The 17929-nt window shown below is 41.9% G+C and overlaps 1 protein-coding gene across 6 annotated transcripts in view; it reads right to left on the minus strand.

The window, feature by feature from the left end:
- The window catches only part of LOC127853309 (kinetochore protein NDC80 homolog), a 100143-nt gene that overhangs the window by 39722 nt on the left and 42492 nt on the right, over nt 1-17929 (minus strand). For all 6 annotated transcript variants that reach the window (XM_052387725.1, XM_052387723.1, XM_052387724.1 and 3 more), the window contains exons 7-10: nt 14561-14654; nt 12441-12532; nt 11252-11396; nt 1764-1865 (exon numbers count right to left, since the gene is read on the minus strand). In XM_052387725.1, the coding sequence (XP_052243685.1) occupies nt 1764-1865; nt 11252-11396; nt 12441-12532; nt 14561-14654 (433 nt within the window). The remainder of the gene's footprint in view (nt 1-1763; nt 1866-11251; nt 11397-12440; nt 12533-14560; nt 14655-17929) is intronic.

Here is a 17929-nt window from a genome sequence, read left to right on the forward strand (position 1 = left end):
GCCTAGACATCATGTAGATACAACTTCTGACCAAGTTTGGTGAAGATCGGATGAAAACTACTTTAATTAGAGAGCGGACACTTAATACGGACCGACAGACAGACCGACAGACAGACAAGTTCACTCCTATATACCCCCCTAAACTTCGTTTGTGGGAGTATAATTAGAGAGCGGACACCATGCTAAATCCTTGAAATGCACTTAGTGACCCCATGACCAAGTTTTTGACCCCAAATGACCCATATTTGAACTTGACCTAGATATTGTCTAGATACATCTTTTAACCAAGTTTGGTAAAGATCAGATGAAAACTATTTAAATTAGAGAGGGGACACGAAAAGTGTGACAGACTGACAGACAGACAGACTGACGGACAGTGCGAAAACTATATACCCCCCTTTTCGCCTCGAAAGGGGGCATAAAAAACTTCGCCAACCAAAAGACATGGTAAAACTTTCAAATGATAAAATAAATGGTATGCCTTAAGGAAGTAGCAGAGGTTCTAAACCCAACTTCCCAGAAATACTTCAATACCTGACAAGAGCTGTTAGCGGACAGCTGGCTCGACTATTCTAGTGCTTGACATTATAACTAAAGCCATCATGGTGAAATTGTTCATATTCAATAATTTATTAGACGATCTTTCAAAAAAAAAAAATTCAAAAAAAAAAAAAAAAAATTGGAGGGGGGGGGGGGGGGGGGGGCTGGGGGTGGGGGGGGGGGGTATAATAAGGGACATGGTAATTTATTAGATGATGTTTAAAAAAAAAAATGGGGGAGGGAGGGGGTAGGGGGGCGGTAGGGGGGGGGAGGTGAGAGGGGGGTATAAATGTGGGGTGGGGTAATTTATTAGATGATGTTTAAAAAAAACAAAATTGGGGGGGGGAAGGGATTCTGGGTAGGGGTTTGGAGTATTGTTTGGGTGGAATCCATTGTGGTATTCAGGTAAGTGTTGTTATGTCAAAGTAATAATAAAATGTGATCATAAATAAAGAAGTTAAGGCAATTTAAGCAAAATGTTCAATTATCTAAGTGTAAAAGGGGCCATAATTATGTCAAAATGCTTGATACAGTGGTCTGCTCTTGTTTATAGGTTGGGGGCATGTTGGTAAACAAGTATGCAAAATATAAAAGCAATATGTCAAAGGATATAGGAAATATTTGGGGGTAGTATGCAAACTTTAACATAGATTTTTAATATGCATTTTCTAAGTATCAAAGGGGCAATAATTATGACAAAATGCTTGATAGAGTTGTCTGCTCTTGTTAATAGGTTGGGGTGATGTTGGTCAACAAGTATGCAAAATATGAAAGCAATATGTCAATGGAAAATGAAAATAAATGGGGTAGTACGAAAACTTAAACATTTGCTGCATATTCTAAGTGGAAAAGGGGCCATAATTATGACAAAATGCTTGATAGAGTTGTCTGCTCTTGTTTATAGGTTGGGGTGACGTTGGTAAACAAGTATGCAAAATATGAAAGCAATATGTCAAGGGACAAAGAAAATATTTGGGGTAGTACGAAAACTTTAACATTTGCATGCTAACGCAGACGCTAATGCCAGGGTGAGTAGGATAGCTCCACTATATATTTTTTATATATATTAGTCGAGCTAAAAATACAAATTGAACGTTTTAACACTTTACTAAAAATGTCTGTATTGTTGTTTTTTTTAACCCATTTTGAATATGAATTGCCAGCTTCCCCATTCTAAGCCCATAAAGCTTCTATTAAAGTAATGGTAATGGTTTAGTGTTTACCTTTGAGGTGTATCCTCTCCACATCTTCCTGTGAGAACTCCTGCTTCCTCTCTATCTCCTTCATACGCTCTATCTCCAGCTCCTCAGCCTGCAACTCTGCCTCTGTGGAACACAACAACAAAAGGCTATGTCATGATGTCTACAGTTTTAAAAGTTCAATACAAGGACTTCAAGTTGATATTGTTTTTTAGACAATGAATATGTTTAGTTTTATTTAGCTAATATTTTTGGTAAGGGCAGACAAAAGGAACATCACATGAATTGGTCTTATTATCAAATATCCATGCAACATAAGACTGTTGATCTTTCACAATTGTGTTTTTTACAATATGGGTGTTTTTTACCTTTCCCTCCTGTGGGCCTCCAGATCTCTCACATATCCACCTACCTAGCCTCTGACTGTGTTCCCTTCTGTATGCCTCTAGTTCACTCAAATATCCACCTTACTAGCCTCTGACAGTGTTCCCAACTGTGGGCCTCCAGATCTCTTACCTAGCCTCTGAGCGTGTTCCCTTCTGTGGGCCTCCAGATCTCTTACCTAGCCTCTGAGCGTGTTCCCTTCTGTGGGCCTCCAGGTCTCTTACCTAGCCATTGAGTGTGTTCCCTCCTGTGTGCCTCCAGGGCTCTCACATATCAACCTACCTAGCCTCTGACAGTTTTCCATTCTGTGGGCCTCCAGGTCTCTTACCTAGCCTCTGAGCGAGTTCCCTTCTGTGGGCCTCCAGGTCTCTTACCTAGCCTCTGAGCGAGTTCCCTTCTGTGGGCCTCCAGGTCTCTTTCCTAGCCACCTACCTAGCCTCTGAGTGTATTCCCTCCTGTGGGCCTCCATGTCTCTTACCTAGCCACCTACATAGCCTCTGACAGTGTTCCCTTCTGTGGGCCTCCATGGCTCTCACATATCCACCGACCTAGCCTCTGACTGTGTTTTCCGTTCTGTGGGCCTCCAGGTCTCTTACCTAGCCTCTGAATGTGTTCCCTTCGGTGGGCCTCCAAATCTCTCACATATCAACCTATAGCCTCTGACTGTTTACCCTTCTGTGGGCCTCCAGGTCTCTTACCTAGCCTCTGTGTTCCCTTCTGTGGGCCTCCAGGTCTCTTACCTAGCCTCTGAGTGTGTTCCCTCCTGTGGGCCTGCCCTCCAGAGCTCTCACATATCCACCTACCTAGCCTCTGATTGTGTTCCCTTCTGTGGGCCTCCAGGTCTCTTACCTAGCCTCTGAGTTTGTTCCCTTCTGTGGGCCTCCAGGTCTCTTACCTAGCCACCTACCAAGCCTCTGAGTGTGTTCCCTCCTGTGGGCCTCCAGGTCTAGTACCTAGCCACCTAAGTAGCCTCTGACTGTGTTCACTCCTGTGGGCCTCTAGGTCTCTCACAAATCCACCTACCTAGCCTCTGACAGTGTTCGCTTCTGTGGGTCAGACTCTCTAGGTCTCTTACCTAGCCACTTACCTAACCTCTGACAGCTTTCCCTTTGAGGGTCTCCAGGTCTCTCACCTAGCCACATACCTAATCTTTGACAGTGTTCCCTCATGTGGGCTTCCACTCACAAATGCAACTACCTAGCTTCTGCACCAAGGTTCTAGGGAGGAAAAAAAGAGAACAGAAGGAGTGGATGACAAGTGGAACATGGGAGAAGATAGAGAAAAGGAGGGAACTGAATCAGAAAATCAATAGGTGTTGCGACCAACAGCAGAGGACAGACCTCAGAGCACAATATTGGGAGGTGAATCTGGAGGTAAAGAAGAGCGCAAGACAGGACAAAAAAAGTTTGTGCACAACCTGACAGAAGAAGCAGAAACAGCATCGAAGCAAAACAACATGATGACAATGTACGAGATCACACGGGCCTTGTCAGGGAAGAGCTTCAACCCAAGTTAACCTGTGAAAGACAAGATTGGCAGAGTCATCACAAGTGACGAGGCACAGAAAAGACGGTTGGTGGAACATTTCCGGGAAATCCTTAACCGTCCACCACCTGAAGCAGTTTTTGTAATACCACCAGCGGAAGAGCCCCTCAACATCAACACCAATCCACCAACCAAGGCTGAGATCAGCAAGGCCATCAAGACGTTGAAACATGGCAAGGCAGCAGGTCCTGATAGCATCCCCCCAGAAGCTCTCAAGGCAAATGCAACAGCAGCAGTAGAGATTCTACACCCTCTCTTAGTGAAGATATGGAAGCAGGAACAAGTGCCGGCCGACTAGAAGCTTGGATACTTGGTAAAACTTCCCAAGAAAGGTGACATCTCCCGGTGCAAAAACTGGCGAGGTATCATGTTGTTGTCCATCCCCAGCAAGGTGCTTACCAGGATCATCCTAGAGAGATTGAAAGTGGCAATAGATGGGAGGATTAGAGCAGAGCAGGCAGGGTTTAGACAACATTGATCATCATATCGCTACTATGCGCATCATCATCAAACAATCCTTCGAATGGCAGTCTCCGCTGTACACAACTTTTGTGGATTTTGAATAAGCATTTGATAGCGTTGACAGGGATACTTTCTGGAAGCTGATGCAGCATTATGGAATCCGACAAAAGCTCATAAGCATTATCCCGCAGCTTTATGAGGACTCATCTTGCCATATTATTCACAATGGGAAGCTGACGGACCCCTTCGCAGTGAAGACAGGAGTGAGACAGGGTTGTATGCTCTCGCCAATAATTTTCCTGATCATCATAGACTGGATCATGAGAAGAACCACCGAGGGCAGCAACACTGGCATCCAGTGGACCTTCACCAAACACCTCGAGGACCTGGATTTTGCAGAGGACATCAGCCTCCTGTCCCACAAACAGCAGCACGCACAATCCAAGCTAACCAGACTAGCGGAGGAGGCAGGAAAGACCAGCCTGAAAATCAACATCAAGAAGACAGTGGTGATGCGCATGAACAACCGACAACAACAGCCACTACAGCTGCAAGGAGAAGACTTAGTGGAAACCGACCACTTTGTCTACTTAGGCAGCGTGGTCAACCTTGATGGCGGCCCAGACGACGATGTTAAGAGCAGGGTTAACAAGGCAAGGGTAGCATTCAACAACCTGCGTCCCATCTGGAATTCCAAGGCCTTATCCAAACGTAACAAAGTCCGCATCTTCAACACCAATGCAGTCTCAGCCAAACATGGCCGGACCGATGGACATGTCCTGTAAAATTTTGTAAGGTACGGCCTGTCGGTCGAATTTACAGGACCGATTGTCCGGTACAAAAAAGAGAATGAATTTGTTGGTTTGTAAATGTTTGTTTAAGCTCTGAAAGTGATCTGAGGTGCGAAAATAGCGATAGCGTCTTTGTACACATGCTTTTCCGTACCAACACTCCTTCTGCTGACAGAATTTTTCGAGGGCACCTGATTGGTCCATTTTTGTGCATCTTACAAATGCGGGTCAGGACGGTCCAAATCCATGACAGCCTAGTCGCTTAATAAGATAATCATAAATCTGATTATTAAAATTTAAATGATACAGATATAAATTTGTGTGGTTGTAACAGCAATAGTAATATATAATAATGATAATTGTCATTAGAACCGTTATTATCTTGGCTATCAATGTCCATGGGGGCCGTCCATAAAGTATGTCACACTATTTTTGACCATTTTTAACCTCCTCCCTCCCCCCTGTCACAAACAGTCCCACATCTCAGACCCCCTACCCCCTAAAGTATGTCACACTTTGGAACCTTTTTTTAAATGAATATTTTATACAAATTTAAGCTAAAACACGCTTCTCTATTAAACGGTATTGAAATATAAATTTCCACAAAAAAAACAACTAAAAATCCTTCAATATTAAAATGACTTTAATAGTAGCCTAGTTAATTGTCAAAGGTGACACAGTTATTCAGTGATATGGTAACTCAATCTAGATTTGAATTTTAAAACAAAAATTGTAAAAATTCGACTTGACAATTATGTTATAAACATCATTTATCTGCTGCTTTTTTATATAAAATAGGTGAGGTCAAGTTTAAGATAATCTTCCAATTATGCAATATCTTTTACATAGGAAAGATGTTTATGCAGCGGAAAAAATAGAAATAATAATACTTGCGGCATGACAAAAGCAAGGCTAAACATAAAACAAGGCTTCGCAACAGCAACTCTCCTTGCGCGAGGAATCATAAACACCACACTCAGGAGATACTTATTTCATGCTATTTTTACATAAAACTAAGTAAAATGTTTCAACAAATCATTGGGGGTGCAGACTGCTCATCTATTTTTCTTTTTAAAGGTGAAGGGAACTATCTCAATACTTCAATCAAAAAAGATGGATGGGTGGGGTGGAGAGGGGTGTATAGTGTGTGGGTGTGGTCATTTTAAATTGTCTTCCAAAAAAAAATAAAAAAATGCAAAAACAAAATAAAAATAATTTATTTTGTTTGGGGGGGGGGGGGGGGATTCTTGGGAGGGATAGTTAGATGGTCTTTTAATAATAAAATAATACAAATAAATATTTTTGTTTATTAACCATGTTTCAAAAAAAAAAATTGGGGGTGGGGGGGGGGGGGGTCGGTATAGTGTGAGGATGTGGTCATTTATAAGATGATCTTTAAAAAAAAAACAAGAGCGCCGCATGACGGAGCAATATACGCCCGATTCGTGTGCCATTGGAGATGATACACTGATGATTGATGTATTTGTTTTGGAAATAAGCAAAAAAAACAACAACAACTTATATAACTGATATATTCATATATATGCATTGATATCAATAAGTGTACATGACCCATATTCGAACTTGACCTAGATATCAACTAGATGCAACTACTGACCAAGTTTGGTAAAGATCGGATGAATACAATTTGAATAAGAGTCCGGACAAAGTGGCGCTGTTGAAAATGGACTAATTGACCCTATGACCTAGTTTTTTACCTGGCATGACCCATATTCGAACTTGGCCTAGATATCAACTAGATGCAACTACTGACCAAGTTTGGTGAAGATAAGATTTATACAATTTGAATTAGAGTCCGGACAAAGTAAAATGCACTAATTGACCCTTTGACCTAGTTTTTGACCCAGCATGACCCATATTCGGACTTGACCTAGATATCAACTAGATGCAACTACTGACCAAGTTTGGTGAAGATCGGATGAATACAATTTGAATTAGAGTCCGGACAAAGTGGCGCCGTTGAAAATGCACTAATTGACCCTATGACCTAGTTTTTGACCCGGCATGACCCATATTCGAACTTGGCCTATATATCAACTAGATGCAACTGCTGACCAAGTTTGGTGAAGATCGGATGAATACAATTTGAAATAGAGTCCGGACAAAGTGGCCCCTTTGAAAATGCACTTATTGACCCTATGACCTAGTTTTTGACCCGGCATGACCCATATTCGAACTTGGCCTAGATATCAACTAGATGCAACTGCTGACCAAGTTTGGTGAAGATCGGATGAATACAATTTGAATTAGAGTCCGGACAAAGTGATGCCTTCCGCCCGCCGCCCGCCCGCCGGCCCGCCAAGGGGTTTCACATAATACGTCCCGTATTTTATACGGGCGTATAAAAATGTTGTTTTTTTTGGAAGAGGGGGGGGATTAGGGGTTGCATGGGGGATGGTTTGGGTGGAGTCTATTGTAGTATGTCATGTAAGAGTTGTTTTGTCAAAGTATCAATCAAATCTGATCATAAATAACGAAGTCATGGCAATTTTTGCAAAATTTAATTATTTGACATTGAGAGACAAGGTCATTCAAAGGTCAAGGTAAAATTCAACTTGCCAGGTACAGTACCCTCATGATTGTATGAAAGTGTTTAAGTTTGGAAGCAATAGCCTTGATACTTTAGAAGTAAAGTGGATGTAAACACAAAATTTAAGCATATATTCAAAGTTACTAAGTCAAAAAAGGGCCATAATTCCGTCAAAATGACAACCAGATTTATGCAACGTGTTCCGTACAGTCCCCTTATGATAGTTTGTGAGTGTTCCAAGTCTGAAAGCAAAAGCTATGATACTTTAGGAGTAAAGCGGCCCAAAACACAAACCTTAATGAAATTTTCAATTTTCTAAGTATAAAGGGGCCATAATTCTGTCAAAATGCCAGCCAGAGTTACATAACTTTGCCTTCACAGTCCCCTTATGATAGTAAGTAAGTGTCACAAGTATGAAAGCATAGCTTTGATACTTTAGGAATAAAGTGGACCTTAACACAAAACTGAACCAAATTTTCAATTTTTTTAGTATAAAAAGGGCACATAATTCTGTCAAAATGCACGCCAGAGTACTCTAACTTTGCCTGCCCAGTCCCCTCATAATAGTAAGTGTACCAAGTTTGAATGCAATAGCTTTGATGCTTTATGAGAAAAGTGGACCTAAACACAAAACTTAACCAAATTTTCAATTTTCTAAGCATAAAAAGGGCACATAATTCTGTCAAAATGCACGCCAGAGTTATCTTACTTTGCCTGCCCAGTCCCCTCATGATAGTAAGTAAGTGTACCAAGTTTGAATGCAATAGCTTTGATACTTTATGAGAAAAGTGGACCTAAACACAAAACTTAACCGGACGCCAACGCCAAGGTGATGACAATAGCTCATTTTTTTTTTTCAAAAAATAGATGAGCTGAAAATATTGTGTGATGTCACATGTGGACTGACCACCCCCTCCCCTATGTCTCAAACTGTCACACTTTTTTACACTCCCTTCCCCCTACTGGAGCGTGATATACTTTATGGACTGCCCCTTGCGTGAAAAAGGCTGGTCATCATTTATCGAGGCCGTCATCGGTTAAGGCCGTATTGACCAGACTCATACCTGACATGCGCGCTGAGTGTAGCTTAGTTAAACAAGTATCAGCTACTTTTGTTGTGGAAAATGTTCGTAAGATTTTACGAAGGAGCGATTCCCGTTTATATTTACTGTTAACATGCGTTCAACATTTTTATCTAAACAAGACTAGTACCGTGTATGGCGTGTTTTATTATTTAACATCAGATACAAATGTGTAACCTTGAAATTAATAGCTTTTTAATCATTTATCATTTTATATCACAAACACCAGTGACCTTGATCTCAGCAATGATACGTATTTTACTATTATATTCTGTCGCCCGTAGGTCCTGTAAAAAAAGAGGAGGTCCTGCATTTTCCCCCATTTTACAGGACCTACTGTCCTGTAAAAATTTGCCTAGTTTGGATTTGACTGCCAATGTGAAGGCAGTCCTACTCTATGGGTCCAAAACATGGAGGGTAACTCACACCATCACCAACAAGTTACAGACTTTTGTAAACAGGTGCCTGCGCCGTATGATCAACATCAGATGGCCTGAGAAGATCTCCAACACAGACCTATGGAGGAGAACCAACCAAACCCCATCAGCCAAGACATCAAGAAAAGGAAATAGGGGTGGATAGGCAACACACTCTGCAAACCAGCCGACAATGTCATGAGACAAGCACTTGACTGGAACCCACAGTGAAATAGAAAAGTGGGACGGCCCAAGCAGTCATGGAGAAGGTCTGTCGAGAGCGAGGCAAAAAACGCCGGAATGTCGTGGATGCAGCTGAAGAGGGCGGCCCAGAACAGAGTTTGTTGGCTAAGTGTTGTTGCGGCCCTATACTCCACTGGGAGTCTACAGGAATAAGTAAAGTCAAGCTTCTGACAGTTATTCCCCCTGTTGGCCTCCAGGTCTCTCACCTAGCCAGCTTACCTAGCCTCTGACTGTGTTCCCTCCAGTGGGCCCCCATGTCTCTCACATATCCAATTACCTAGCCTCTGACAGTGTTCCATTCTGTGTGCCTCCAGGACTCTCACATATCCACCTACCTAGCCTCTGACAGTGTTCCCTCCTGCGGGTCTCCAGGTCTCTTACCTAGCCACATTCTTAGCCTCTGACAGTGTTCCCTTCTGTGGGTCTCCAGGTCTCTCACATATCCACCTACCTAGTCTCTGAGAGTGTTCCCTCCTGTGTGCCTTCAGGTCTCTCACATATCCAATTACCTAGCCTCTGACAGTGTTCCCTCCTGTGTGCCTTCAGGGCTCTCACATATCCACCTACCTAGCCTCTGACAGTGTTCCCTCCTGTGGGTCTCCAGGTCTCTCACATATCCACCTACCTAGCCTCTGACAGTGTTCCCTCCTGTGTGCCTTCAGGGCTCTCACATATCCACCTACCTAGCCTCTGACAGTGTTCCCTCCTGTGGGTCTCCAGGTCTCTCACATATCCACCTACCTAGTCTCTGACAGTGTTCACTCCTGTGGGTCTCCAGGTCTCTCACATATCCACCTACCTAGCCTCTGACAGTGTTCCCTCCTGTGGGTCTCCAGGTCTCTCACATATCCACCTACCTAGCCTCTGACAGTGTTCCCTCCTGTGTGCCTTCAGGGCTCTCACATATCCACCTACCTAGTCTCTGACAGTGTTCCCTCCTGTGGGTCTCCAGGTCTCTCACATATCCACCTACCTAGCCTCTGACAGTGTTCCCTCCTGTGGGTCTCCAGGTCTCTCACATATCCACCTACCTAGCCTCTGACAGTGTTCACTCCTGTGTGCCTCCAATTCACTCACATATCCACCTACCTTGCCTCTGACAGTGCTCCCTTCTGTGGGTCTCCAGGGCTCTCACATATCCACCTACCTAGCCTCTGACAGTGTTCCCTCCTGTGCGCCTCCAGTTCACTCACATATCCACCTACCTTGCCTCTGACAGTGCTCCCTACTGTGGGTCTCAAGTGCTCTCACATATCCATCTACCTAGCCTCTGACAGTGTTCCCTTCTGTGTGCCTACAGGGCTCTCACATAACCACCTACCTAGCCTCTGACAGTGTTCCCTTCTGTGGGCCTCCAGGTCTCTTACCTAGCCACCTACCTAGCCTCTGAGAGTGTTCCCTTCTGTGGGTCTCCAGGTCTCTTTACCTAGCCATCTACCTAGCCTCTGACAGTGTTACCTCCTGTGGGCCTCCAGGTCTCTCACCTCACAACCTACATAGCCTCTGACAGTGTTCCCTCCTGTGTGCCTCCAGGTCTCTCACCTCACAACCTACCTAGCCTCTGACAGTGTTCCCTCCTGTGGGCCTCCAGGTCTCTCACCTCACAACCTTCATAGCGTCTGACTGTGTTCCCTTCTGTGGGCCTCCAGGTCTTTTACCTAGCCTCTGACTGTGTAGTCTCCTGTGGGCCTCCAGGTCTCTTACCTTTCCTCTAACAGCTTTCCGTTCTGTGGGCCTCCACATCTCTCCCCTAGCCACTTACCTAGACTCTGACAGCTTTCCCTTTGTGGGCCTCCAGGTCTCTCAAATATCCACCTACCAAGCCTCTGACAGTTTTCCCTCCTGTGGGTCTCCAGGTCGCTCACCTAGCCACCTACCTATCCTCTGATAGTGTTCCCTTCTGTGGACCTCCAGGTCTTTTACCTAGCCTCGGACAGCTTTTCCTTCTGTGGGCCTCCACATCTCTCCCCTAGCCACTTACCTAGACTCTGAAAGCTTTCCCTTTGTGGGTATCCAGGTCTCTCACATATCCACCTACCTAGCCTCTGACATTGCTCGTCTGCCTCTGTTAGCTGCAGCTCTTGTTCTCTCCTGTGAGCATCCAGTTCACTCACATAACCCCGGATACGCTCCTCATCCAGTTGCATCAGCGACAGCTTCTGTTTGCTACCCTCCAGCCGGTCCTGGCAGTAAGAACATGCATGATGAAAGCACACTAACACAAGGCAATTAATGGTAGTAAAGCTAACAAGAAAACAGTGGATTTTAAAATCAAATGCCAATGCACCTGGGAAGTATCAAGCCACTTGGTAAATTCCTTGACAAGTTATTGATCAGAAAAAAACTGGTGAGAGAGATATAATATTACCAATTCACACTTTATTTAATTCCTTATCCAGTTCACATAATACTGCATGAAATTACAAAACAAAATATCTGTCTAACTACCTGCATTTAAAAATTACTTTTACATAAGCCTTCATCATAGTCATCATTTTTACTATAATTTAAAAACAAGGCTTACAAGGCTTTGGTTACAAAACTTTCCATACAATTGGGAAGAGGAGTTTGTAGATGTATACACGCAAATTATCAAAATTTTGTAAAAATATAAGTTACCCTACAAACATGACAACAAAGTTGACATGATAAATAAATTTGTTGAAAATAAGGATTGCAAAATGTATACATGTACTTTCCTAAATTAAAATGTATAATGCCAGGTAATAATCATGAATCATGTGTCATGTTAAACTCTGAATTTTGTCCACAGATAAGACAAAAAATGATTCAAAGTCAGATATTTTGAAATTGCAAATATAAGTGGTCACACCTTTTTGAGACAGAGAAGGCATTTATTATCTGGTAAAACTATTGGACAAAAATTATAACAAATTAATTTGTATTTTATGACTCGCGGTATGCCAACAATTATTTCTGTTTCTGATGTGAAAACAATCTGTCAAGTTGAGAGGTCAATAACATATCATTGTTTCATATTTTATGAGTCTGTTTTTACTTCAACAAATGTTTTATTATTTTTTTAATTAAAAAAACAACAACAAAAACTATGTTGTTTTGTTTTTGTTGTTGTTTTTTTCAAACTCACTTCGTATATCTCTGCAATATATTTATTCATTTTTTATAAATGACCTTTAGAGAAGTACAGCATATATTGAAAACAGTGCAGAACTTCTCTGTACGCTTTATGTCATGTAATTACTCACTGAGTCTTGCTCCAGCAAGGCCAGCTGCTCCTCCAGGTGTCTGTTCTCCTCCACCAGGCCATCAATACCAGTGGAGCCCAGGATAGTCTCCCCTACAAGAGAACACAAGTAGTGGGTCAAGTTATGGGAGCTGTACATCCACAAGGCCATCAATACCAGTGGAGCCTAGGATAGTCTCCCCTACAATAGAACACAAGTAGTGGGTCATGCTATGTGAGCTGTGCATCCACCAAGCCATCCATACCAGTGGAGCCCAGGATAGTCCCCCCTACAAGAGAACACAAGTAGTGGGTCAAGTTATGGGAGCTGTACATCCACAAGGCCATCAATACCAGTGGAGCCTAGGATAGTCTCCCCTACAATAGAATAATAGTAGTGGGTCATGCTATGTGAGCTGTGCATCCACCAAGCCATCTATACCAGTGGAGCCCAGGATAGTCTCCCCTACAAGAGAACACAAGTAGTGGGTCAAGTTATGGGAGCTGTACATCCACCAGGCCATCAATACCAGTGGAGCACAGGATAGTCTCCCCTACAAGAGAACACAGGTAGTGTGTCATGTTATGGGAGCTGTGCATCCACCAGGCCATCAATACCAGTGGAGCCCAGGATAGTCTCCCCTACAAGAGAACACAAGTAGTGGGTCATGTAATGTAAGTAGTGGGTCATGTTATGGGAGCTGGACATCCACCAGGCCATCAATACCAGTGGAGCCTAGGATAGTCTCCCCTAAAAGACAAGAAACCGTTGGAGACGGGTGATGCTCCCCAAAAGTTTTTTTGTCACAGTATTGCACTATATATTCAGATAAAAGGACATGTCTTGAGGGCACAGTAGTTGGGGGTACAAGAATTTTTTTATAGAAAATTTCAAATGGCCATAACTCTGTGAAAAATCATCCGACCATAACCCGCTGATAATATGCACATCTCCTCTTGGTAGTGAAGCTTCCCATAAAGTTTCATTGAATTCTGGTCATTAGTTGCTGAGAAATAGCGCGGACAAAAATTGTGCACGGACGGACAGACAGACGCACACACGGACAGACAAAGCAGCGACTATATGTTCCCCCCAAAATAAATTTTGGGGGAGCATAAAAACACAATTAGTGGGTCATGTTATGGGAGCTGTGCACCCACCAGGCCATTAATACCAGTGGAGAGTCTCTCCTACAAGAGAACACAAATAGCGGGACATGTTATGGACACTGTACATTCATCAGGCCATCAATCAGTGGGCAACATAAGTAATGTCTGAAAGATTATTTTTTACAAATAATTGCATACTGCAATCATTTTGATGGATACTACAAGAAACATGGCAATTCATGCCCAATACCCAGCAGAATTTATTTTTCATTTTTTAGAGAAAGAGACCTTGACCTTTATCCAACTGACCAGCATTTATATTCCAAGCGCTGTCTGTGTGACAGCAACCTAAATGTACACACAGAATATCAGTTCAATACCTCCATCCATACTGAAGTTATTTTTAAGGAGAAACTGTTTTTCTTTTTTTTCCCAGTGACCTTGACCTTAATATGACTGGACTAAGATGCAATCTCAAGCTTGGTCTGCAGGAAAGCTTACTTAATAAATAGACAACATATGAAATTGCATCAAAATCATTTTTTGAGATCTCACAAGAAAAGATTCCAAATTAATATTTAAAAATATTTAGTGTCTGTTTATATTGTTTGATTCTTCGCCATTTTCAACAGTATTTCAGTAATATTACTACAGTCTATTAACCAAATCACACTTTTCTTGTGTAAGCTAGTTAACATACTTATGCTTGTAACTGAAAACTGCCCAACTTTAACCAGAGGTAGAGGGAGGATAGATTTTATGGCCAATCCACACACAAATGATGTGGCTGGACCTTGATCTTACTTTTCATCCTCGTATTTGTAATAAAGTGCTCTTCTAACTGAGCTAGCCTGCACAGAATAATATAGAAGCCGTATTACAGACTCAATTTAAACAGGTAAAATATAAAACTGGCCAAAAGTTTATTATATTTCCGAATTTCGGCGGACAGCCAGGCTGGTACATTTTGAAGATGTTCAGCCATGTCTCTCAGACATGAGTCCTTCACTGTATGATCATAGCTGTACTTACTGAGAGCCAACCGGAGGTCTGCTATCTCCTCCTCATACTCATCTCTCTCGTTCATGTATGATGTGTACGACTTGGACACAAACTGGAACAGCACCTACAAGCACAGAGAGCACGATGTCACAGCATGATGTCTGACAGCACGATGTCTGACAGCAGAATGTCTAACAGCATGATGTCTAACAGCACGATGTCTGACAGCACGATGTCTGACAGCACGATGTCTAACAACACGATGTCTGACAGCACGATGTCTGACAGCACGATGTCTAACAGCACGATGTCTGACAGCACGATGTCTAACAGCATTGTGCTTAAAGTGACATTAGACGCATCTAACAGTATATGCTATGTTTATAGGTGTCTATCGCAACAGTTTGTTTAGTTTTGATGTTTTCACTTTATAATATTATACACTTATATTTGTTAATGCAGCATCAACATACTAAAACAATATCCCTGAAAGAGAAAAATAATGCTTTTGAATATCAACCCTACTTTCGTTTGACCATCGACAACAGAAATGATTCGTTTTCCTGCAATTTTATCTATTCATACGACACACAAACACTAACTCCGACCCTAATAAAAACAAAGTTTCGCTCAGCTTAGTGGACTGGGACAGTCATGTAAAATATTGAATATAATATATTTTTTTTATAAACAACTGGTAGCAAGATGAGTTGCAGATAATTGATCAGTAACCACATTTTAACTAACTCTTTTGACCTGTTAATTCTTTTCAGCTAAACAGTGAACAAGAGGGCCAAGATGGTGAGCTAAAAAGTGTGTTTCACCGATCTGAGCCATTTTCCAACTTGTCCAAGAAATCAATAAAACCAATGTATTGACTAAGTTTCACGATGATTAGGCAAAAAATGTGACTTCTACAGTGTTTGATCACAAGGTTTCTCTCTATATAGACACATAAGGAAAACTGCCCCACACCCCTGGCAGCCATGTTTATTGACCCATCGGGACCATTTGCAAACTCATCTGAGATATATATAAAACAAATCTATTTACCAAGTCTCATGATGATTGGGCAAAAAATATGACTTCGAGAGTGTTCACAAGCTTTTTTTTACTATATAAATATAAGAAAACTGCACCCCCCCCCACCCGGCAGCCATGTTATTCAACTGACCGGAACCATTTTCCAACTCAACTCTCGTATCAAGGAAACAAATGTTCTGACCAAATTTCATGAAAATTGGGCAAACAATGTGACTTCTGGAGTGTTCACATGTTTTCACTATATGCATATAGAGAAAAATGCCCTGCCCACTAGCGACCATGTTTTTTCACCGATCTGGACCATTTTCAAACTCGTCCAAGAAATCAATAAAACCAATGTTTTGACCAACTTTCATGATGATTGGGCAAAAATTGTGACTTCTTGAGTGTTAACAAGGTTTCTCGATAGCCATATAAGGAAAACTGCCCAGCCCACTGGCGGCCATGTTTTTCAATGGACCGGAACCACTTTTGAACTCAACCAACATATCATTAAGACAGACATATAGACAAAGTTACATTAAGATTGGGCATTAAATGTGACTTCTACAGTGTTTACAAGCTTTTTCTTTTTTGACCTAGTGACCTAGCTTTTGACCCAACATGACCCAGTTTCAAACTTGATCGAGATTTCATTGGGACAAATCTTCTGACCAAGTTTCATGAAGATCGAACAATATATGTGGCCTCTAGAGTGTTTACGAACAAATGTGGAGGACGGACGACAGACAAAGACCAGTCACAAGAGCTCACCTGAGCAATCAGGTGAGCTAAAAGCAAGAGCTGTCACCATAGGATGACATATGCCCCCTATAAACACTTTGATAGAAGTTATAGCATTTTTCGAAACCTAAACACAGATTTCGAAACCTAAATACGGACCCTAAGTTCAAGGTCAAGGTCACAGGGGTCAAAATTTGTGTGCGTATGGAAAGGCCTTGTCCATGTAAACATGCATACCAAATATGAAGGTAACATCTCAAGGGACATAGAAGTATTGAGCTTTTTTCGAAACCTATACACATATTTCGAAACCTAAACACGGACCCTAACTTCAAGGTAAAGGTCACAGGGGTAAACAAGAGCACCGCCTTGCGGGTGCAGACCGCTCATCTATTTTCTTTTAAAAGGTGAAGGGACTCTCAATTTCAATCACAAAGGAGGGAGTGGTGGAGTGAAGAGGGGTGTATAGTGTAGGGGTGTGGTCATTTATTACATTATCTTCCAAAAATGCGGAAAAAAGAATGCCAATTTTTTTATTTTTTTTTTTCGGGGGTGGAAGGGGGGTGGGGGGGGTGGTGGGAGGGAGGGGATTCTTGGGTGCGATGGTTGGACGGTATTTCAAAAATAAAATAATAAAAATAAATATTTGTGTTTTTTAACCGTTTCAAAAAAAAAATGGGGGGGGGATGGGGTGGGTGGGGGTATAGTGTGAGGGTGTGGTGGTCATTTGTGAGATGATCTTAAAAAAAAAAAAAAAAAATTGGGGGGGGGGGGGGGATTCCGGGGGGAGGCGGGGGGGGGGGGGGGGGGGATGGTTTGGGTGGAGTCTATTGTGGTATGTCAGGTAAGAGTTGTTTTGTCAAAGTATCAATCAAATCTAATCATAAATAAAGAAGTTATGGCCATTTTAGCAAAATTTAATAATTTGACCTTGAGAGTCAATGTCATTCAAAGGTCAAGGTAAAATTCAACTTGCCAGATACAGTAACCTCATGATAGCATGAAAGTATTTGAAGTTTGAAAGCAATAGCCTTGATACTTTAGAAGTAAAGTGGATCGAAACACAAAATTTAACCATATATTCAAAGTTACTAAGTCAATAAAGGGCCATAATTCTGTAAAAATGACAACCAGAGTTATGCAACTTGTCCTTTTACTGTCCCCTTATGATAGTTTGCGAGTGTTCCAAGTATGAAAGCAATATCTATGATACTTTAGGGGTACAGTGGACCAAAACACAAAACTTAACCAAATTTTCAATTTTCTAAGTATAAAGGGCCCATAATTCCCTCCAAATGCCGGTCAGAGTTACATAACTTTGCCTGCACAGTCCCCTTATGATAGTTAATAAGTGTTGCAAGTATGAAAGCAACAGTTTTGATACTGTAGGAATAAAGTGGACATAAACACAAAACTTAACCAAATTTTCAATTTTCTAAGTATAAAAAGGGCATATAATTCTGTCAAAATGCCAGTCAGAGTTACATAACTTTGCCTGCACAGTCCCCTTATGATAGTTAGTAAGTGTAGCAAGTATGAAAGCAATAGCTTTGATACTTAAGGAATAAAATGGACCTAAACACAAAACTTTACCAAAATTTTCAATTTTTTAAGTATAAAAAGGGCACATAA

This window comes from Dreissena polymorpha, chromosome 12, assembly GCF_020536995.1.
Source record: "Dreissena polymorpha isolate Duluth1 chromosome 12, UMN_Dpol_1.0, whole genome shotgun sequence".
In the NCBI taxonomy this organism is placed as follows: Eukaryota; Metazoa; Mollusca; class Bivalvia; order Myida; family Dreissenidae; genus Dreissena; species Dreissena polymorpha.